A 23,088-nucleotide genomic window follows, 5' to 3' on the forward strand; every position below is an offset into this window, starting at 1 on the left:
TAATTCTTAACGGTTGAGTCGTCCTAGACGGGTGTCCCGTTAAAAGCCGATATGTACCCAAATGCCGTAAGGAGAGATTTTCCACATTTCACATTTAACAATAGTCTCGGGCACCATTTCTTCCTAAAGAAAAGAGCTAGCAATTGACTATATACTTGGCTAATTTTTTTTAGCTTTGGAGAAAAAATTGGCAGTTTTTATTTGCCATTAGTTGGCGTTCATTGTTGTGAATCTGATCTGTGTTTGAATGTATTTTTGAATCTACATCAGTCATTGAGTATAAATTACATATATATATTTTTCTACATTTTCCCCTCCTTGTATAGGCACCATAAGAGACCCCTTTTTTCAAACCTATGGGGATGCAACTGGTGGTAAGGAATAGGACCAACATATCCCAAAAAATCCTTGTGTTTTTCCCACGGGGTGTTAGATCGACGACTTATCTGTCCTGGCCGTCCGACTTTCGTTTGACTCGACCACTAGTGGCCGCGTGGATAAAATCATTGAACGCCGAACTAATTAATCGAGAGTTCAATCCTCGCCAACGGGCTGGTATGTGGAGTTTTCCAAGTTTTCTTCGCATATCTAATATATAAATAGGAGCCAGTTTACCATAGAAATCCAAAGCGAGATTAAATGATTGCATTCATGTTTAAAATGTTACTGATTTTTCTTCAGTTGCTATACCATATTAAGCTGATATGTTATTCACATGTACAGTACAAACATTTGGCTTATGACATCTTAGAATAATACATATATCTGTAAATCTTCAGTGTGTCCAGTTTTCATCTCAAAAGCGTGAAAATTATTCTTGTGGAACCAGAGGTGTCCGACGTAAAGAGGTATTACATTTCACTGTATATACTGGTATTTCTTTGACTCTTCAACCTGTATGCACTGTCTTTTTTTACTGGCCTGTCCATCCTGCCAGCATTTTAACTACATAATACATATTATTTTATTATCAAACAATCATAATAGAAAATCTATACCAGTTGAAAAACAGAGAATCAAAAAAGAGTGGATCTAATGTGTTTATTTTTATTTTCTATATCAATATATTTACTATCAACTGGATAATTAGACGACAAGAAAAAACACACCTTTAAAAATCCTACAAAGATTTTCTTTGCTGGATTTTTAAAGGTGTGTTTTTCTTGTTGTTTATATTCTATCATGGATATAGTTGGTTTATTTGAAATATTAAATTTTAATTATATATATAGCAATTTTTAACATTATATAATAATAGAGGTAATATAGTTTGTAAGAAAAGTACAATTTGATTAATATCTTAATTTTACTAAAAGGTTCCTGGAATTTATATAAAAATGGAAATCTCGTAGCTTCGGGAGAAAATCTGCAAACTAATCAACAGATACCCGGCGGCGGATCTCTAATTATTGGACAAGAACAAGATTGTGTAGGAGGAGAGTTTAGTCCCACGGAAACATTCGTTGGAAATATTACCAGGTATTTATTGTTAAATTTATTGGCTCACAATACAAAAAAAGAGTATGTTTATAGCAATGTTTGTATTTTTCAGGGTTAATCTTTGGAATAAAGTTCTTTCATCCGACGACATTAAGAATTTATGTAATTTAAAAGACGTATCTGGATCGGTTTCGGCCTGGCCCGATTTTCAGAAAGGAGTTAACGGCCAAATCAAAATATATACATCGTATCATCCGTGGAATTAATCACGGCTTTATAGAAAATAAATACACACATGTATGTTTCATTGAAATTAGTCATCTGGCGAGTAGTTTATTTAGCTATTTAATTTGACATTCTGTATAAAACAAACAATTATATAATGGATAGTTTTTTATTTTCCATTAGTAGTATCAGTTGGTAATCATTAACTGAAATGGCAACTGTGTATGCAAAGGAAGTGTAATTTATCCTTCTTTATACCCATAGTAAGAAAATAAATAATACACCTACTGTATAATTTAAAATGTTTGTTGAATAAATATCATAAAGTTTGTTCCCTTATTTTAAGTTTTCAGAAATCCTCAAAACTTGAAATAAGCCCATCTACTATTTAAGGATGAGATGCATGTACTTTTAATATCTGCTAAAATTATGTTTTTATATGCATATAAAACACACTACACAGAACCTTAACCGGCATACTATTTTTATTAGTTCAGATGATCAGGTGTCATGCTACAAGGTACCAAAATTGCCACTTGGAGATAAAAATCTTAGTGCGCTTATTTCGACAAACATTCCAAGAAATTAAAGTATTCAATTCATAAGTTTTCTGACTTGCTTGGATTAATAATCAGCTGAATGGCCAAGAAGTAGCACAATAGTTTGGATCTTTGTGATTTTTCACAAATGGTACAGGTGAGGAATGATGTCCCACCTGTAATCGTATTGTGAATCGGACACATCCGTAACGATAAACTTGTTTTCTAGTCTCTCATATACAGTATCTGCAACCGTCAAAGTGTAAACCTTCAGACTTACTTATTTCTTCATTAAAAAAAAATCTGAAAATTTAGAAGAAACAAACAAAAATGCCTTCGTGTCTCCTAAACTCCTCAGAAACAAGTTAGTATGAATGTCTTCATGTCTTGTTTAAGTGTTGTTCTAAATTTTTTAATATTTTACTCTAAGCTCTGAAAATTTATTCTTTCTACATACTTGGAAACAAAACTGTTTTCATCCCTCAGACTACAAGGAGAATTTCTACAGCAAAACCGGTCAAAGAATTAATAGTAATACAGAAATTATATCATCATCCTGTAATATGTTCTTAAACAATGACTAAAATAAAAACTGTCTAAAAGGCAGATATTTTAAAGATTTTATGATCCAAATGCCAAGAGATCTCTATTATGCTTTTATACAAACATGGCTACTAGTAATTTATCCGTGGTAATTTACTACCAACTTGCGAAATTATAAGTAGTTTATAACTTATAATCATTTCAATAAATATAAAAATAGACAGAAGAACAGAATAATCTTACCATTAAATCATTTATGCTGGACCACAAGATTTTCTTGATCCTGTTTGTGACGACCAGTCTTCCTTAGGCTTGTTCCAAAGTATATACCTAGTTAATGAAAGTACGTATGCTTCTCTCTCTGTGATGCCGACGTTTTCTTTTATCGATTAGATGACGAATCGTGTATGTAAACCTTTTCTTTAAATGCTACTTACTTTTCAGTATCGGTAGATACCGTGCTTTGGAGACGGGCAGAAAAGCCTTACCACAGAACCCGGTCTCTTTCCGCACCACTGGCGGGCAACTAATGGACGAAAATTTACGAGCGTGGTGACTGTTACACGTCTCGCTGTTAGCTACTGGATGCCTTGTCGGAGAAGCGAGTGCTACTTCGGATTGTAGCACATCATCTTTGGCAATGGATCCCGATTCCGTTTGAAAATAGACAACCGTTGGCAAGCATTTTTATTGCCAAGTGACATGCCGGTCCGGGATCCACTTCATACAACATTGGTTGCTCCCACTAGTGGTATTATACATTTGGGAAATCCTACATGCCTGTTTGCAAAAGATATTTGGTCATTTATGGCTAGTATTTCCCAAAATGTGTCCTTTGGATGGCTGTGCTTCCTTGGCTTGCCAGCTTCATCCATCTACGAGTTGACAGATCCAGTATGACAGTTGTAAGGCGTGAGAAATTTCTCACAAGATAGCATATGATGCCTGATCCTACCACCACATAAGTTTCTTTAAATTGTACTTAAACACAGAAAAGATACCTGAACCAGAATATATTAACTCAAATTAGCACTTTTACAATGTTTTTGTCTGTTTATAATTTGAGTTAAAACACCCAAACCAGCATATATTGTCTGTGTTTAAGTAATATATTCCAGTTTTGGAGATTAGTTAACTTTAAATCATACCATCATTCCTCCAAAACCATGTCTTTTCTACAATATTGCAATCACTCACTAACCTCGTTAATAACATTTGCACTAATAAAGTCTTGCCCAATTCCGACACCTTCGTCGACAAGCATGCAATTTTATTCCAAGAGACGCCGTCAATTCAAGAACAGCAGACCTCTTTACACTGTTCCTTTAAAAGTATAATTGTAAAACATGAAATGAAATGAAATTACCAATTATATAAAATATTTATTGAAATCTAACAAATCAGACAATTGCATATAATTTCAAAACAAAAGCGAGAGCTTGAAACTTCAATTGTTCGCAGAATTTATTTCGATGTGGTATGAGATTTATATCAAATCGATTTCACCTTTAAAATTCTCTTTTCTCAAAAAACAGTTTATTTACAAGGTGCATATTAAAAACTTTTAAAATATATTTTCTTTTGATGTTTACAGAATGTTTATAAACTGATACAATAAAAAATTGTTTTAATAATAAAACAGTACATTTTTTTTTTATCCTAAATATTTTATAGTACATAATAGAATATTTTATGTAATAAAAACTTTTCAACAATTTGTTAGATATAAAATCAGTAAATAACATTCCTTCTATCGTTACGACATTTGGAAGTAATTAATGAACCGAACAAAAGAATATTGTATTTTTACAAAACGTGTAAATTAAAGATAAGTACATGGTTTAATGTACAAAATGAAAAACCTTTGGTTTAATTTCAAGAAGATCGATAAATTTGAAGCCACAATTGCAAACCAAATGGAGAGCGGCCAATTTTTAAATTTTGGTATTTTGCACATTGTTGCCTATGCAAACAATGCACTCTCATTTAGACCCACAAACGAATACCCTGCCGGGAAAAGAATGTGACATACAAAATGCATTAGTTACGGGGACTGCCGGTCCGTAAATTTGACGTCCTCAAAGAGAAATCTACAAAATATATACATTACTCGGTGCAGTTTATGTACATTTAGATCGGAGGTTATGTGGTTTAGACTCGTCGAATGTTGTCATTAATCTGTACATTCTTACTCGTCTCACAATTTCTAATTATAAAAAGTTATTGCATATAAACATAGCCCTCGAGGGTGTTGGAGAACGAGATTTTGTACACTATGATTGTTTTATTTTGTCCAAAGACGTGCGTTATTGATAAATTAATTTATTGTTAATGAATGATATGTCATACATACAAATCGTATTTGCTTATGAACGCAATATCTTTTGGTAATTTTAGAAATTAATAAAAAAATATATCACAGAACGAGTAAATACGACTTACCCTATTTCTAAAATTCGATCACAATTTGAGGAAAGTCGCGTACGAATTTGTAGTAGTCTACAATCTCCCGGCCATCGGCACATATCCGAATTCAAACTTCGGGGAATGTACAGAAAAACTATTCTCGAGGAACGTCGAAGGCACTATTCGGGTCGACAAAGATCGTCGAAAGGCTACACTCGACGAGGAATTACGGAATCTCAACCGAGAAGAGTTGGAAGTTTTCACCGATTAGATGTTTTTATGAAATTAAAATCAAATATGGATTGGAAATCTTTCTTTAGAAACAACCGTCACTCCAACTTTCTTCCACTTGAGACTTCTTGGGTTGATAGAAAGGCACTGGTAATCTGATCAAAAATAAAATAAAAATTAAATTTGTTATATGTCTCATACATTTGCTTATGCCATTAAAAGAACATATGAATATAACTTGTCATTCGTACACAGCTTAAGTTCTAAGGCTGGCAAATCATTTACTTGATTTCTCACACACAGTTTGACTCAAAACATTTTGGGTTATCTTTGATCTAAAATTAAGGAAATTTACCTTAAAAACAATACACCAACAGTTCATTTCTTAAAAACTTGAAAAATGTAATAATAGAAATTTACAAAATATATTCTGGATGATTATACAATTGCCTTTGGCATACAAAAATGTGGTCAATGGAATGGAATGATTTAGAACGTAATTATGATATTTTGATTACATTTGATGTTTATCCATTACATCAAAACATATTTTTGTGCGCTAAAGACAGTCCTTTAGTACCATAATTATTTTTTGTCAATTCAGTGAAACAATTGGTTTGTTTTGTTTCATGTAACACAACGACGATGCATTTTTCTCAGCCATAAACTAGTTAATTTATCACTTCTATTTGGTTTAAATAAAACCGATATTGTTAACAACTTGACCATTAGGATGGCCGAACAGTCATGGTCTCAGTCTACCGCTCTGGAAGATTCTGAAACAAATTCAAATGAGTCAAAAAACCTGAGGAATTTTTTAAGGGGTAGTTGGCTGGACATCTCAGGCCTGGCCAAACCTACAATGGATTTGATGAACCCTCTCTATTCTTTCCCTCCCTCCGGTCACTAAAAGTTCTTAGCAATGGTCATTTTATTTTTAAATTTTAATTGTATTTAATATTATTTGACATTTAAAATGAGGATAAGAAAAGTTATATTCAAATGTCTGCCAAAATAAAGCAAAATGCAACAAATCAAATTCTTGGTGGTGCCAAAAAATATACTCTCAAAACTAGATAAAATTCCAGAAGAAGAATGATTTAAATATAATGACCGTTAAATTTTACAAACAAATAATGCAGAGTCGTCACAATTTATCGGGCACCATTTGAAAATTGATGACCTCCAATTCTTAATATTACCGAGTACAATTTTCTCATCATAAAACTAATAATCAGCAGAGAAACCATCAAATGACACATACGAATTTTGCGTCACTCACTTCGGTCTGGGTGCAGGTAACTTGCTGGGTCTCGGCAGTCCACTCCTGTTCTGGCTGCGACCCGGAGTAATGGCACTGCCCCTGTGATGACCTGGAGGATTCTGGACGGACAGAGAATTGGCAGAGTGGCAGGATTCCTGCAGCAGAGGTTTTCTGAAACTGGGGCTGGGTGCAGATTCCCTCCTAACCTATTAAATTAGAAAACAAAAACGTTTTCATAAAAACCTTCCTATCCATCGCAAGACAATTACATTTAAACTTGTATCCTTACATATAAACTTGTACTATCAATTTATAATATTATTATTATTAACTTTTCTTAACAAATTTATGTATTTATAAACAACTTTTAAATTGAATTCTCTCATTTAATGAAGACAAGTTAAGAAAATTCATATCAAAACTTTTTTGTACTATCTCAATATATTTAACAATAATTGACTGTCATTTAATTGCCTTCTAAATCTTCAAATTGTTTTCTTTTAAGGAAATTTTAAATTTTGGACAGAAAATTGTCACATCACACTAGACAAATAAGATGCACATTCCAATATCGTACTCTGATTTTCATTTCTCTCATCATAACAGAACACATTTTTCTGCAGAGGATTAAAACATTGATTCACAGTTCAATCCAAAACAACTGTGTGCAAAGAAATAAATTACAGCAAGATATTATTAGTAACAAGTGTTTTAACACCTTCTTTCCTCATTTTTTTTTAAAATTTTATAATTAATTATGTTTAATTACATTAAAAATAATAAAAATGAAAAAAACCGAAAGAAATGTGTTAATTTTGAAGAAAAAGCTTCAAAGTACAATTTTCTTTTTCTCGCCTTAGCGCGAAACTTGACACCGATGAGTCATTGTTTACACCGCTGGATGACCTTGAGAACAGCTGGTGTCGTGTTTCGCGGGACATTCTCATGAAACTCTCGGGAGGAGAAGGGTAAAAAGTAGGGTGAATACTAGATGGCTGGATATTTCAAAATTTTTTTTTAATTACGATTTTAATTGAAATTTCCGACCCCCCCGACTTAATTAAACGTAATTATAAAAAAATCTATTAATTAAAAAAATTAAAAAACTATTGGATGTTGTTTTTTACATCAGAAAATAGCTTTAAATAACTTTACCGAAGTAAAATCGGCGCGCTAGAACTTTAGAAGGATGAATGAAGTTCCATAAAAAAATCCCATAAAAAAACAATTAAGCGTTAATCGCGCATCATTAAGGGTTAATTAAAATCGCAATAAAATTTTTTCGCGCGGGTAAAAATTTTTCAAAAAATTTGAGGACTGAAAAAACATCCGAAAAATCAAAAAAAAACATTTTTTTTCCCCGAGGGTCTAAAAACCCGTTTTCTGTGTAACGCTATGTAAACCGCTCGAACTGAGTTCGAGCGCGGGTACGAAGGGGGTAAGGCATAGGTAAGTGACAAGTCTTAGCTTCATCTTTTATCTTTCCAGAAAATAAAATGGTAAATAGTTCCTTATTGACTTCTAGTTTTATTAAATTCAAGTAAAAATATAAATAAATTTGATATTATAGTCTCTCATATTGTTACATAAATTTCAAAACCTGGTCATTTCATTACATTCCAGTAAGTTTTACTACAGTTTTACATTTCTGTTGTCACAACCCACAGAAAAAGCCAAAATTCAAAGGTACTTTTCTTGGAAAGATTACACTGCAGTTATTACTAAATAACTATGCAATTGGCTGCCATATACCATAAATCATCCCATGCAATACAATAAATCCTAGAAAATTATTTTGATAAACACTTTCCTTTTTTATCAAAGATTTCTATAAGTTGGTCCTTTACCAAAAAGATAAGCAGCACTTGTTTTACTTGCATAGTGCTGAATTTATAAAATAACTTTTATTTTATACATGATACAGAAAGTAAATGTTGCAATAACACATTACCACGTGGCTGTCTGGCCGACTAACAAAGAAAGCAAAATGTGTAGATGGAAATTTTATATAAATACAACATGTGTTCGATGTATCTGTACACAAAAACATACTGACTGTTACATTGGGTGGTGTTTACAAGCTACTTGCGTATCAATTACACTGGGCTAGGTCTATGTAATTCTGAAAGAAACAATTTAAAATCCTTAAACAAATAATAATATAATTTATTAGATTCCTGAAGTAAATTATTGTTATGCATTTTAATCCATCATCCTTCAAAGTCTGTTTTTTGAAGTATGAGAAATGGCTAAAATTTCCAAATGAGCTGCCTCATCCCATAGAAGACGTATATCTTCTACCTGCCAATCTACTCTCCACACAATTATGCAGAGTGAGTTTCATAGTTGGAGAGTAAACTTGTAAGTGAATAGCAACAAAAGTAGCCTGGTCTTCAAACCTACTACTATAATTTGTAGGTGAGTGGCTACTAGACTCGGCCAGTGCAATCGAGCTCCAAGAAGATGTACATTATGCATATTAGATAATAAAGGAATTGTGTCTGGTTGGCACTTACCCTAATGGTTGGCACTTACCAAAAAATTATTGAAAATAGGTAATGTTCTGTAATGAAACTCATGATTGTATCGGTATATTTTCAAAAAAATAAATGCTTATTACTAGACCCTCTGAAATTGGGCTGCAGATACAGTTTGAGAAATTCCAAAGTAAAAAAAAAAAATCAATTGTTATTGTTAATGACATGAAAAAATCATGATTTGACTTATCCTACACAAAAACAAATTAATTAAACAAAAAATAAAAACAATTAAAAGTCACGTTAATTTATAATCTAACCTGACTTGGAAATCGAAAGTTTTGCTGCTGGTTGACATGCTGATTCGATTTTAGACTATTTGAGGAACTATTTATAGACTTCGTTGACGACGATCGCCTACTTGCATTACTCTTGGCTAAATTTGGCAAACTTCGTCTGAGCGAAGAGGATGCTTTTTGTAGAAATGAAAAAATACAGTAAAATTAAATAAAATGAAAAATGTTACCAATTTTTCATTAATAAAATTGAGAAATCATCAATCATCACCAATCTCAAATCTTAATAACCACAACCAAATTAACTTTTATAAATAATTATGAATGATTTTAATTGAAAGTTAAGTACAAAACAATCAAACAAAAAAAGTTTACTTGTGAGGAGTAGACTCGGCAATGACAGAGTCAGCAACTCTTTACATGCTCTCAATTTATTTGTTTACAGTTTAATGTTATCCCTAGAGACTGCAGTAAATAAATACTCTAGATTTAAGCATTTCCCGTAACACACAGTGGGGGGTAACGAGCACCGTCGGCTCGTGGCTTCAATGGGTAAACTTTTCCCCTCACAAGTAAACTTTTCGTTCAATCATCTCAAATAAAATAACTGGACAAAATTTACATATGCAGTCTACAATTACAATCAATTTAAGATTGGATAAGTTACTCACCTGCTGTATTATTTAGCGATGAATTAGAACCCAAAGGACTGGAATGCGTAGAATTAAAAGTTTTGAGAGTATTGGCCGGAGTACTCGTTATCGGTCTACGTATATGTTTCTTAACTAAATAAGGAAAATAATAAATTTAATTTACATTTCGTTTACTAACTTCATAATTATATTAGATAATTCAAACTGTGTCAAAGCAGGCAGGAAGTGCAATTAATTGTTTGAAAGCTATTTTAATGTCAGGCAATATAAAAGAACGGCTTATTTATATTAAAAATATATGAAAAGTTATCTGAAATAGTCAAAGCTTCCAGATCTCTGATTCCAATTAAACTTTTAAGAATAATTCTAAAATCCCAATCTCGTGTTCAAATGGTTTGGCAAGAATATATACACACAGACAAACTAGCCAACAATAACATTATGTTTACTTTAAATTAATTTGAAAATTCTTTAAAACATTTTTATTTTTATGTCAGTATTTTGTGACAAGGTCTATCCAAATCATCAAAGTAATATGAACAATTCAAAATGATTAATTTCAGTAATTAAATATAAAACGAGAAGCGGTATTTACCATTTTCTATATTATTTGCATAAGAATCTTCAGTATCTGACGACGAACTTCTTGGTGCTCGAATACCATTAGTCGGAAACTTTTTACTTCTCGGTAAACTACAGGCTGTACCAAAAGAAAAAACAAAAAAGTTTAATACTGTGTCGACTACTTACTGGCAACTAAACCTATTAGGGAAGCTTTACCCAATTGATAATTAACACTTTGTTATGATATAAACCCATCAATGTCGTCATTATTTTTTGCAGAAATTTCCAATTTCCGCAAACATTTTTATCAATAATTTGTAGCACAAAAAATTCTAAAACTGCATTTAAAGTAAAGACAGGAGTAAATGTGTGAAAATCAGGATTCTAAAGCTGTTGCAAAAAACAAATCTCTGAGTGGTTATAAATCATTAAACAAAGGCAGAAAGTGCCAGGTGAGGGGTGAAAAAGGACTACTGCTTTTTGTTATGGGCAGAGGTGGTCGGTCATTCTTTTGCTTTGGGATATTGTGGCCATAAAAAAAATTATTTCTCAAAACTTCAATTATATATTTTATGATTTTACTTTCTTTTTTAAATTAGGATTTATTGGCTAAATGGCCGAGCCATCGAGGTGTCAGCCTATCACTCTGGGAGTCATAGAAATGAATCTGGATGGATAAAAAAAATCCCAGGAATTTTTCAAGTAGTCTATTTCGGATATGTTGGACCCATCTCTTGCCACTCCACTACGGCAATGTAGGTCTGCCAAACCCACGATAGGCTTGATAAGAACACCTTCGGTGCCTACAGGACAGAGTATAAAAAACTAAGATGTCTTTATTTATAATTATAGAAATAATAGTAATACGAAGGCTATTTTTTAAATAAGGTCAGTTTGTTAATAAAAAGAAAAATACTGTAAATATCATTAAAATATATTTTTTTCCATATTCTACATACTTTTATCTACTTTTCCACATAATTTCCATTTTTGTTTAAACATTTGTCATACTGCTCAACAATTTTTTGAATTCTGAGTTCAAAGAAATCTGCCGCCTGTCAAGAAGCCCAATCCACGACTGCAGTTTTCACCTCTTCATCGTTGTTGAACCGTTGACCACAACGGAACTCCTTTAAGTATCGAAAGAAGTGAAAATCACTGGGTGCAAGGTCTGGACTGTGTGGATGATCGTATCAAGTCAAAAACGATAAAGCACTGTCCAATATTTTTGCTTTGTGATCGTCAGAAAGCAATCTTGGAAACCACGGAGAACACAGTTTTCGATAATTCAATTTCTCCGAAACAATAGTATACAAAACTGATCTTGAAATCTCTGGAAATTCAATTGATAACCGTGAAATCGTGAATCGTCGGTCCTCTCGAATTTTGTTATCCACATCACGAACCAAATCTTCAGAAGTCAGAGAAGGTCTGCCAGGGCGTGGTTCATCGTGCACATTAACTCATCCATCCTTGAACATTCTTACCCATTTTCGAACTTTACTATCACTCATAGCATTATCACCGTAAACTTCACAAATCTGACGGTGAATTTCCGCTGCTGCCAAGTTTCTTGCACTCAAGAATCGAATAACAGATCGTATCTCACAGTTGGCGGGAGACTCAATTTTCTTAAACATTTTAAACTTTTATAGCTCGGCATACAGACAGACGATATGGCTGCAAACGGCGTCAAAACGCGCGCCAAGCTTGCTCGGAGCAGAAGCGCATGCGTACTGGCGTGATTGCGCATTATTCTCACTCTCATTCACAAACGGACCTTATTTAAAAAATAGCCCTAGTAATTCTTTTCATTCTGTAAGCATTAAGAGAATCTTTATCTGCCCATTCAAGATTTAGCCATGTTTGTAATACAATAGTCAGGTGGCAGTAAATAGACAAATTGTAACTTATCTAAATTGGACCACTCATAAAAATCTTCAAGAATCCAACCAAAATTCAGTCCTTTGGAGTAACAGACCAACACCTTTACTACCTCGTCTAACCAACTGTCAATTTTTAATAATTTACTTTAATCCTTTCTGATTAAATTTTTAACATGAAAATAAGTCTTTGGAGTGTTTTGATACATAAAATTATAGCAAGAGACTACTGTAAACTTTGTTTACATGCAAAATACAAATTTATTTTATTAGAGATTTGACAGCCAATTAAAAGATTTGCATTTTATATGATGAAAAGGAAAACACATAATTATTTTCTTTTAAAAATTGTTATAAATAACTTAAAATATGTTCAATGAGTTAATAATTATAGAAAATGGTTTGTAAACTGAAGATTAATTTTTGTAATTTAAAGTCAATTATAGAGATTCATTGCAAATTTTGAACTGTAGCTGTCAAGTAATAAAAGACAAAAATAAACAAGTGTAATCAGAATAACAAATGTAAGAGGTTAGATAAATATCCTTCACTTTAATCTTTGGACTTATGAGCAATCAATAAGTAAAAGACTAAACTGTTTGCTGATTATTATTACTGGTGATGACATATTTTGATACATATTTGTATGTTAAAATAAATAAAATTCAAATTATTGAAAAGTAGGAAAAAAAAAGATTTTCATTTTTATAACTGTTTTCCAGGAAAAAGACAAAAACTTTTACCTAAAATATTCTAAAATTAGTGAATAATCAATTATAAATATTCAAATATGATAAAATACTGTTCATGAGTGGTCTGTTTATGTTAATATCTTAATGATAGAAACAAATGATTTATGTATTGGTTGGCAACAAATTAAATACTTTAGTAAATCTATAAAAATATGAGTTAATGCAATATATAATAATAATGAGTTAATGCAATAATTTTGAACTTATTTTGACTAGTAACTAAATTATTGATTATCATATTTGCCAGTGTGTAAGATGCACTTTGTCCCAAAAACTACTGTCTGAAAATGTGGTGTCTTATATGCTGGCAAATATGGAAAACAATAGTTATTGATCATATAATTCTTTCAAATAGAATCAGTCAATATACCATTTTAATTTAATAATTTAAAGGAAAATAGGTTTTTTATAAAAATAAAGTAAAATTGACCCAACTCTTTTGAGGAAATGCAATCTACTTTATTAATATTTTTATTTAAAATTTTACTATTGATTTTTAAAACAGTTCTCTTATTTGCTTTAAAAACTCAATTTTTAAAAATTTATTTCTATAATTTTTTGTTTTTTAATAGTTTTAGTCACTGTCGAAATTGTATCAAGCAATTTCATATTCATTCTTATCAAATGTCACTGCTTGGAAAATGGTGTAGTAATGAATTTCACTTATAAATAGAAATATAATAATAATATCAATATATAACATTATATCAAAAGTAGTAGAAACAGGTCAAAGTTTGCAAAATATTAAATCAAAAACAGATAAAGGAAGGAAAAACTTCTTAACATCTGTTTTATATCATTTGCAATCACATGTACTTAAGTAACAGCAGCAGACATAATAAATCATTTAAATAGCTACTTTGTTTGTTTTACTTTACGTCATATTGTGTTAATGGCTTTCGGGCACTCCAAATAACAATTCCCATAATAATTTGATATTCACAGAAAAACATCCAAAAGTCTGTTGGGATTCAAACATTTGAACTATGTCTAGAAACAGCTGTTTAATGTATTCTGCTACAAGACTTATTACTAAACTGACAGAATAATATCATACAAATAATGGTTTTCATCATATTTTATAAAAAATAAATCTAAATATAAAAATCTTTTAACTTCATTTTTAAATTATAATAGCATTGTCCATTAACAATTTTAAGGATAGAAACAGGACCTTTCAGTAGGATAATGCAGAACTCATGGCAACATGTACTAATCAAAAACCGAGAGCTTAAGTGGGAAATTCATATCAAATTTCCACATTTGTTAGACACTGCACTATAAAAATGCCATGTTTTCTTCTTTATAAAATTATTTTAATAATAAAAAGATAAACACATTTGGATGGCATCAAAATGTGTATCAAAGAATCGAAACCAAACTATTTTTTATGAATCCTTAGTATTGTATAAACAAGCTCATAATAAGTTATGTTATAATAGATTAAATAAGTTTTTCAAAACAATTGCTTTTCAAATTCATTTCAAAGTTGAAATTACTTTTCTATGTAACCAGTACACTGTATAAGATGGCATAATTGAGGCATAAACAACAGAGAAAGAATAGACAATTTATTCTTTTATATCGCAATGCAAAATACAGTATAATATTGATAACAAATTAATTCATCTACACATTTCAAAGATATTTTTTAAAAATGTTATTGAATGTATAAGGTTAATATAATCAAAATAGAAAAAATTATGAAATTAATAAATTGCAAGCTGAAGAATGTAGTAAGCTGAGGCTTTGAAATAACATATATAACTGAATAAAGAAAAATTTGTAATTTGATTAAAAATAAATTTAAAGCAAAAAATTTATTATTAATTAATAAATTTACCAAAACTGATAATCACAGAAGTGAGGACCCCATGAAGTGATTCACAGCCCTGATATCAAATGTATGTCTACAAATTGAACCTCTCTAAGATAGAGAAAGATGGCCTGAAAGGATTTCACGAGACAAATGTGGTCACATGTAGATGTGTCTCAACGTACTGAGGCAGACATGCTAGGTGGCATAAACCTGTTTGATTATGTGTGTACTTATAAAATCTCGTGTGATGTCTTCCAAGATGTACAGATTCAAACTAAGGAATTTCAGTCCTTGTTGGAAAGAAATTGTTCATAGAGCCAGATAGCAATGAAGACTATGAGGAGACAGAAACTATATCCCTCATTGAATAGGTCTGGGATGCCTTAGCTCACTGGATCTTCAGGTGGACAGTGTCTTGCATTTCAGTCCAAATAATGCAAAGAAAGTCCAAGAAATCCTAACTCCTGATTGCCAAGAACTTGGCATGATGGACAGAGTGGAAAGACTAGTTGCTGGTTGACACACATTTGTTGGAGATGGAATTTTGCAAAGACATGACCAAAAAAAGATTAAAGGAAACTTGCAGAAAAACAAACCATGAGAAAACGATTGAGGAACCTTGGGACATGGGTTTTTAATATCTCAGTCCTTCAACTATGCATCTTCCAACTGATCTTGGTTCCTCATCCACACACTGATTAATTTCTTACCCATTTAAAGGGGAAATCTGAGATCAACTCAGACCACAAGCAAGGTTGACACTGAATTCAAACCCTAATTAGGAATGATTGATCTTAGGACTTACACTGTTTACATCAGTTCCATTGTCTTAAGTGTTGAATAAAATATTTTATACCTCTTGATTTATTTTCCTAATTCAAAAAATTTTTGGGGTGAATTTAGGTGATAGTTCAGACCCTATCTGGTGTCTCATATATATATATATATATATAATTTGAATTTATATATTGATCCAAATGTATGACAAAGACTAATTATGTATTTAGTCAGGCTTTATGATATCTATGCTTAGTGATTTCTTTAATTAATCCAAATTACTATTTAATTGCTTTTAACAAAAAACCGTAGGCACAAAAAACCTTTCACACACTGTTTCTAGCAAACAAATTAATGAGCACAAACGTTTTTGGCCGTTTTAAAAGGCCTTCTTCAGGTGCACTGAGGACGGTTGGAAAGTCGGATAGCCAATGTTTACGTGATGTCATTGTTTATGAGGGGTTTCCTCTTACAAGTGACGTCTTAGCAGAGAAGGTTTAAACGAAATTGACCTTGAAAAATATTTTAAGATTAGCCAAGTTGCGTGAACTATTGTCTAAGATATGCGAATCGTGAAAGGCGGAAAAAAGGAAATAGAAAGACAAAGGAAAAAGAAACCTGATAAATTTAGAAACTGCACGAGAGAACGAAACGGACAAGGAGAGGGTGGACCGGCCTATTTAATTAAGGGGGTTATCGAGGAGTGACCGCCAGGCAGGGGAAAGCGAATCTGCATCCCTGCTGTTAATGCAGTTTCCTTTGAGGGATTCAGTAAAGATCTCTATAGCTTCGATTGTTCTAAGTTTGCTAGAGTCAAGAATAGGAACGGTAATCCTAGCATCTTCCCATTCGGCCGTTATACTGGGTTCGCTTGCGTACTGGGCTAGGGTGGAATTAAATTTTTTGTTGCGCGCGTCGTACCTATGCTCAGCTATCCTTTTGGTAAGCGATCTGTTGGTTGAGCCTATGTAGGTTAATTTATTGCTTGGCTTAACTCTATTGTCCACCAGCGGAACAGAGTAGACCCCTGGAATCCTGGCTTCGCTGCATTTATCCTTGTTATTTGTTAGAAGCTTATAAATCGAAGGGCTGCGCTTGTACGTAAGACCAACTTTGGCTTTTTTGGATAAGATTTTATACGCTTGGCTCAACCTAGGGTCGAAATCAACAACAACTTGCTTACTTCGCAGGTTACGAGGACTGGAACTAACCGCTTTGTTAACAACGCGATCATGTATTCTCTGGGCCAGCACATCTATAAATTTACCGTTGTAACCGTGGGCTACGGCGATGCGTTTGATGTGCTGGATTTCACGAAATGCGTCATTAGTGTTAGAGCAATGGGTATAGGCCCTACGGATCAGGGCCCTGTAGGCGGAAATTTTATAGGTAAAGGGGTCGTTCGAGGCTGAGGGGATGAAGAAAGGTAGAAGATTAGGCTTATGGAATACACTAGTGGTTATACAACCGCGGTCTAGGAAAATACTGAGGTCAAGGAAATGGGCCAACCTATCATCCTGCTGATCAAGCTTTAACTTAAGCCCAAACGGATTGTTATTAACAGTCTGCAGCAGCTTACCAACGTCCGGTTCGGATCTCCAGATAATAAGAATATCATCAACATACCGCGTGTAGAGTACAATGCCTGCATTGAAGGTTTGTAGAACTTCGCTATCTAATTTTCTAACCACTAATTCATAGAGGTCTCCAGACAGGGGGCTATCCATTGGGACCCCTCTTCTTTGAAGGTAGATTCGCTGGTTGAAGGTGAAAAAGGAGTTGTAGCATACTAGTGGGCCAGCTCCAAAATCTGCTTGTGGTGCTTAGGTCCGAGCGGAACGGCTTGGAAGAGGAAGTCTCTAAGGGCACAGAAGCACGGCTCCAATTTAATGGACGGATACATAGCTTCATAGTCTAACACTGTGATAAATTCTTGCCCGGTTAAAGCAATGCCTTGTAATTTAGAGACGAGTTCACCCACGTTTGAAACAGTGTAGCTATATTCTTTCAAATTCTTCATCCCCTCAGCCTCGAACGACCCCTTTACCTATAAAATTTCTGCCTACAGGGCCCTGATCCGTAGGGCCTATACCCATTGCTCTAACACTAATGACGCATTTCGTGAAATCCAGCACATCAAACGCATCGCCGTAGCCCACGGTTACAACGGTAAATTTATAGATGTGCTGGCCCAGAGAATACATGATCGCGTTGTTAACAATGCGGTTAGTTCCAGTCCTCGTAACCTGCGAAGTAAGCAAGTTGTTGTTGATTTTGACCCTAGGTTGAGCCAAGCGTATAAAATCTTATCCAAAAAAGCCAAAGTTGGTCTTACGTACAAGCGCAGCCCTTCGATTTATAAGCTTCTAACAAATAACAAGGATAAATGCAGCGAAGCCAGGATTCCAGGGGTCTACTCTGTTCCGCTGGTGGACAATAGAGTTAAGCCAAGCAATAAATTAACCTACATAGGCTCAACCAACAGATCGCTTACCAAAAGGATAGCTGAGCATAGGTACGACGCGCGCAACAAAAAATTTAATTCCACCCTAGCCCAGTACGCAAGCGAACCCAGTATAACGGCCGAATGGGAAGATGCTAGGATTACCGTTCCTATTCTTGACTCTAGCAAACTTAGAACAATCGAAGCTATAGAGATCTTTACTGAATCCCTCAAAGGAAACTGCATTAACAGCAGGGATGCAGATTCGCTTTCCCCTGCCTGGCGGTCACTCCTCGATAACCCCTTAATTAAATAGGCCGGTCCACCCTCTCCTTGTCCGTTTCGTTCTCTCGTGCAGTTTCTAAATTTATCAGGTTTCTTTTTCCTTTGTCTTTCTATTTCCTTTTTTCCGCCTTTCACGATTCGCATATCTTAGACAATAGTTCACGCAACTTGGCTAATCTTAAAATATTTTTCAAGGTCAATTTCGTTTAAACCTTCTCTGCTAAGACGTCACTTGTAAGAGGAAACCCCTCATAAACAATGACATCACGTAAACATTGGCTATCCGACTTTCCAACCGTCCTCAGTGCACCTGAAGAAGGCCTTTTAAAACGGCCGAAAACATTTGTGCTCATTAATTTGTTTGCTAGAAACAGAGTGTGAAAGGTTTTTTGTGCCTACGATTTTAAATTAGTTCTAGCTTTGTGTGCAGAGATTTTTAACAAGAAGACATAATAATATCAGATCACACTGATCTAAAACTTAAATTATAATACATTAATTAAATTACATATTTATGTGTAATTATATTGATAAATTATTATTATTTTAATAAACTTGACAGTAGCTCTACTTCACATTTTGTGATAGAATTCCGTCACAATTTAGTTTTCTGGATGATTTGTATATAGTAAAATAAATTATTATTATTATTATTGTTGTGTTTAGTGGGTTATACTCGGTTGACACCAGTGGTTGTGTACTATACCAGACCAGAGTCAAGGCAAGGCAACCAAAATAAAACTAAAATTAAATTAGTGTTTAAGTGTGTGTATCTGTATTCAGGAATTTCCTAACAATATCGCATGTATTCAATATAGTGGCCTTCTGCAGTGTGATGTATGTATCTCTATTCAATTGTAATGTTCCCAGGCTTGTGTGTAGTTTAACACCTGTAGAGGAGAGAACAACAGGTACAATAAGCACCTTATCCATCCTCCACAGATGCCTTATTTCCTGAGCGAGTTCTGTGTACTTGCTAATTTTTTCAGTGCATGCATTTTGTATATTGTGAGTGTTTGGAATGGATATGTCTATAATGTATGTGATTTTATTGTGTTTGTCAATGAGTGTGATGTCTGGTCTGTTGTGATATCTGTAATCATGGCTCTGTCATAGTACATTTTGTGCGTGTTGTTTTTCAATACTGTCTGTGGGATGTATTTGTAGTATGATTCATGGATGTCTAATAATTTGTGTTTCTTTGAAAGCTCTTGGTGTATTATATTTGCTACTTGATTGTGTCTATGTAAATAATCTGTCTGTGCCAAGAGCTTGCAACCAGAAGTGATGTGTTGTATAGTTTCTGGCATAATATGACATTTTCTACATTTGTCATTTGTGAGTGATGTATCTTTGAGTATGTGTTTTCTGTACTTTTTAGTATTTATGACCTAATCATGTATGGCAATCATGGATCCTTCTGTCTCCCCAAAGAGGCATCCCCAAGCTAACCAGCTGTAAGACACAGTTTTGTCAACAAAATCCTGGGCCAGATCATAGGGATGCCTGTCGTGGAGTGCCTTTTGAACCCATGATTCCTTAATGGTGTCTATGCTTTTTATATGTTCTGTGTGTCCATATGTTGTGAGTGTAAATTTGATGGTGTGTTATTTGAGTCTGCTACAGTTACTGCTTTATGTAACTGTGATGTTTCTTGTTTAATGTAGAAAAACTCTCGCAGTGACTGTATTTGTTTGTAGTGAAGGTTAACTACGTCAATCAGGCCTCATCTGCCATCTTTACGTGGAATGATTAGTCTTTCTATGGCAGATTTAGGATGATGATGTTTATGTTTAGTAAGTGTTGTTCTTGTTTTCCTTTGGAGTTGCTCGAGATCTGTGTGAGTCCAATGTATAACTTCAAAAGAATATGTGAATACTGGGACAACATATGTGTTTATTGCTTTAACTGTGTGTTTTGCATTTAACTGTGTTCTGAGAATAGTATTTAACCTACTTTGGTATTCTTTAATTAATCTTTGCTTTATTTGTGTATGTTCTGTTCATTTGGTCTCTTGGAATCCTAAATACTGTAGAACTCACCCTCTTCCATGGATTCAATAACATCTCCATTTCCAAGTGCAAAATCATCTTTCTTCAGATTCTTTTTCTATGTGAAGTGTTTTGCATTTGTCTAGGCCAAACTCCATTTGTATGTCCTTGGTGTATGAATGTGTGATTTTAGAGTTATGAAGTTGTTTTTGTGTGGATGCATAAAGTTTTATGTCATCCATGTACATGAGATGTGACAATGTAAACTGTGTTCTAGTGCTGCATAAAGTTTTGGAAGAATGCACTGAATGATGGATGTATTTTGTACATGTGTAGAATATGTAGCAGCCAACTGTGTGGAACACTGTCGAATGCTTTTCTGTAGTCTATGTAAGCCATGTGTATGTTTCTGTGTTATTTGTGTGCTTGCCATAGAACGACTGAATCTATGAGTAACTGTTCTTTGCATCCCCTGTGATTTCTATGGCAACCTTTTTGTTGTTCCGTAAGAATGTCATGTTCTTCAACATGTTTGTATATTTTGTTTGCAATACAGGATGTCAATAATTTGTAGAGTGTTGGAAGACATGTAATTGGTCTGTATTGTGTGGGGTCTGTGGTATTGTTGTTTGTAGGTTTCATGTAGGTGATGACCTGAGTAAGAAAATTTGGCATGTCTTGTGAATTGATGATGATGTGTGTTAGGTGTTTAGCTAGTTCCTGATGCAGTGATGTAAACTTTTTGTACCAGAAATTGTGAATATTGTCTACACCAGGTGTCTTCCAGTTGTGTGTACTGTTAACAGTGTATTGGAAATCATGTATGTTTATTTCAACACAGGGCATAGTTGGTATGTTGTGCAAGTTTTTGTTCTCCTCCTCAATCCAGCCTGCATCAGCATTGTGCGTGACAGCACTGGACCAAAGAGAAGACCAATAAATTGTGAGTTCTTCTTCTGTTGGTGTGCCACTGTGCTGTGTATCAGTGTTTGTTTTGGTACTGATTTGTCTGTAGAAGAGTTTTTCATTGTTTGTGAATAATTTATTTTGTTGTTTTCGTAGTGAACATGTTTTGTATCATTTGAGTCTACATGCTTTGGCTGCGAGTTTTTGTTTTAGAGTGTCAATGTATTCTGTAACGTGTGTGTTGTGATGTTCATGTTTTGTGTGTGGTTTGATTTTCTTGAAAATGTTTTTGAGCTGTTTCCTTAATTTGGGTGTTATGTTGTTTTTAGTATATTGTGTCAGCCTGCCTAATTGCTGTCTAATGTCATTTATTTGTGTTTCTATTCTTCTCTGCCAAGCAGGCTTGTTTTTTGTATATCTGTCTGTGATTGTATTTTCAGTCCATGGTGTGTCACGAATGTGACTGCCCCAGCATAAACTAATGTATGAATGTCTGAGAGTATAGAAATTGAATAAATGTAGTGTGGTAGTAAGTGAGTGTTTACATAATTTAGTACTTTTTCTACTACCTTTGATGTGTTGATTTTTGGTATTCGTGGTCTTTGTGTGGGATCTGTACCTGTATATGTAGTGAGTGTTTCCTGAAATATAAGTGAGAGCATATTAACTAAATCTATGTCTATGTTATCAGTGATGGATGAGGAAGTGTCTGTAGTATCGTTAGTGGTAATTGTTGTATGTGTACTATATCAATGCTTGTTACTGGATTATCCTGGCAGGTTACGTGATCTTCATTAATGTTGATGAATGTTTTTGTCTGTTGATGTATTTGATCAGAAACCTGTTGTTTGATAAGTTCAAGTGTTGTTTGTGGGACAGGGTTGTTGTGTATAATTGTTCTTTTTTGATCAACAACCCTTTGTTCGGTGACGGTAAGATGAGGATATTGTTGTGTGAATCTATGGTGTAGTTGTTGTCTGTATGCTCTCATGATTGTTTCAAGTTTTGTGATGGTATAGTAAGTATGGACGATAAACTCGTTCATTTCCATTGTCCATTTCATCCGTTGGCATGGTTTTCCAGCCTTTGTAGTCTGTGGATGCATTGCCAACCCACAAGGGCTAGGTTGGTTCCTCATTTCTGTCAAAGGTATTGCAGTAGCTGTGCTGGGCCGGCACTGCTTTCGCCACCGGTAACCAAGGGAGACTGTGGCCTATTTTTCGAACGTGAGCCTCTTCCTAACCCACAAACCCTGTTAACCCGAGCAATGTCCAAGCCAGTATCACACTTTGATCTGTTACTATCATAATAAATATCTCCACAGAATGTGGGTGTGGTCACTCTTAGCTTCATTTGTCTCATAGACCTTACTGGCATGGGTGTCCCTACCAGGAGCTTGTGCTCCAGCCTGCATTGCTGTATGGATCAGTAAAATTAATGGGCTCTCCCACCATGACGAGGTGGTGACCACAGGAGAGTTATTATTATTATTATTAAAAAACAAAAAGTAGGTGTACTTACTTCCTCTTATTGGTATCACTGGAGTACTTTGCCTTAAACCTTAAAAATTTTAAATTAAATAAAATTTTAATTA

The 23,088-nt window shown here is 33.8% G+C and overlaps 2 protein-coding genes across 4 annotated transcripts in view; one reads left to right on the top strand and one right to left on the bottom strand.

Moving 5' to 3' along the window:
* The window catches only part of LOC136982250 (sushi, von Willebrand factor type A, EGF and pentraxin domain-containing protein 1-like), a 43,575-nt gene extending 41,608 nt beyond the window's left edge, over positions 1–1,967 (top strand). The window contains exons 23-24 of the mRNA XM_067278712.1: positions 1,317–1,479; positions 1,553–1,967. Coding sequence (XP_067134813.1) covers positions 1,317–1,479; positions 1,553–1,706 — 317 coding nt within the window. The 3' untranslated portion in view covers positions 1,707–1,967. The remainder of the gene's footprint in view (positions 1–1,316; positions 1,480–1,552) is intronic.
* A 2,142-nt stretch (positions 1,968–4,109) lies between these two features.
* LOC136982251 (SLAIN motif-containing protein 2-like) overlaps positions 4,110–23,088 on the bottom strand; it is a 34,900-nt gene continuing 15,921 nt past the window's right edge. For 2 of the 3 annotated variants that reach the window (XM_067278715.1, XM_067278713.1), the window contains 6 exons: positions 23,016–23,054; positions 10,670–10,774; positions 10,093–10,206; positions 9,446–9,597; positions 6,667–6,854; positions 4,110–5,539 (listed from right to left, as the gene is read on the bottom strand). In XM_067278715.1, coding sequence (XP_067134816.1) covers positions 5,470–5,539; positions 6,667–6,854; positions 9,446–9,597; positions 10,093–10,206; positions 10,670–10,774; positions 23,016–23,054 — 668 coding nt within the window. In that variant the 3' untranslated portion in view covers positions 4,110–5,469. Of the gene's footprint in view, positions 5,540–6,648; positions 6,855–9,445; positions 9,598–10,092; positions 10,207–10,669; positions 10,775–23,015; positions 23,055–23,088 lie in introns of all 3 variants that reach the window. The other variant, XM_067278716.1, reaches the window with a different exon arrangement.

This window comes from Centruroides vittatus, unplaced genomic scaffold, assembly GCF_030686945.1.
Source record: "Centruroides vittatus isolate TY-2023 unplaced genomic scaffold, ASM3068694v2 contig_817, whole genome shotgun sequence".
Classification (NCBI taxonomy): domain Eukaryota; kingdom Metazoa; phylum Arthropoda; class Arachnida; order Scorpiones; family Buthidae; genus Centruroides; species Centruroides vittatus.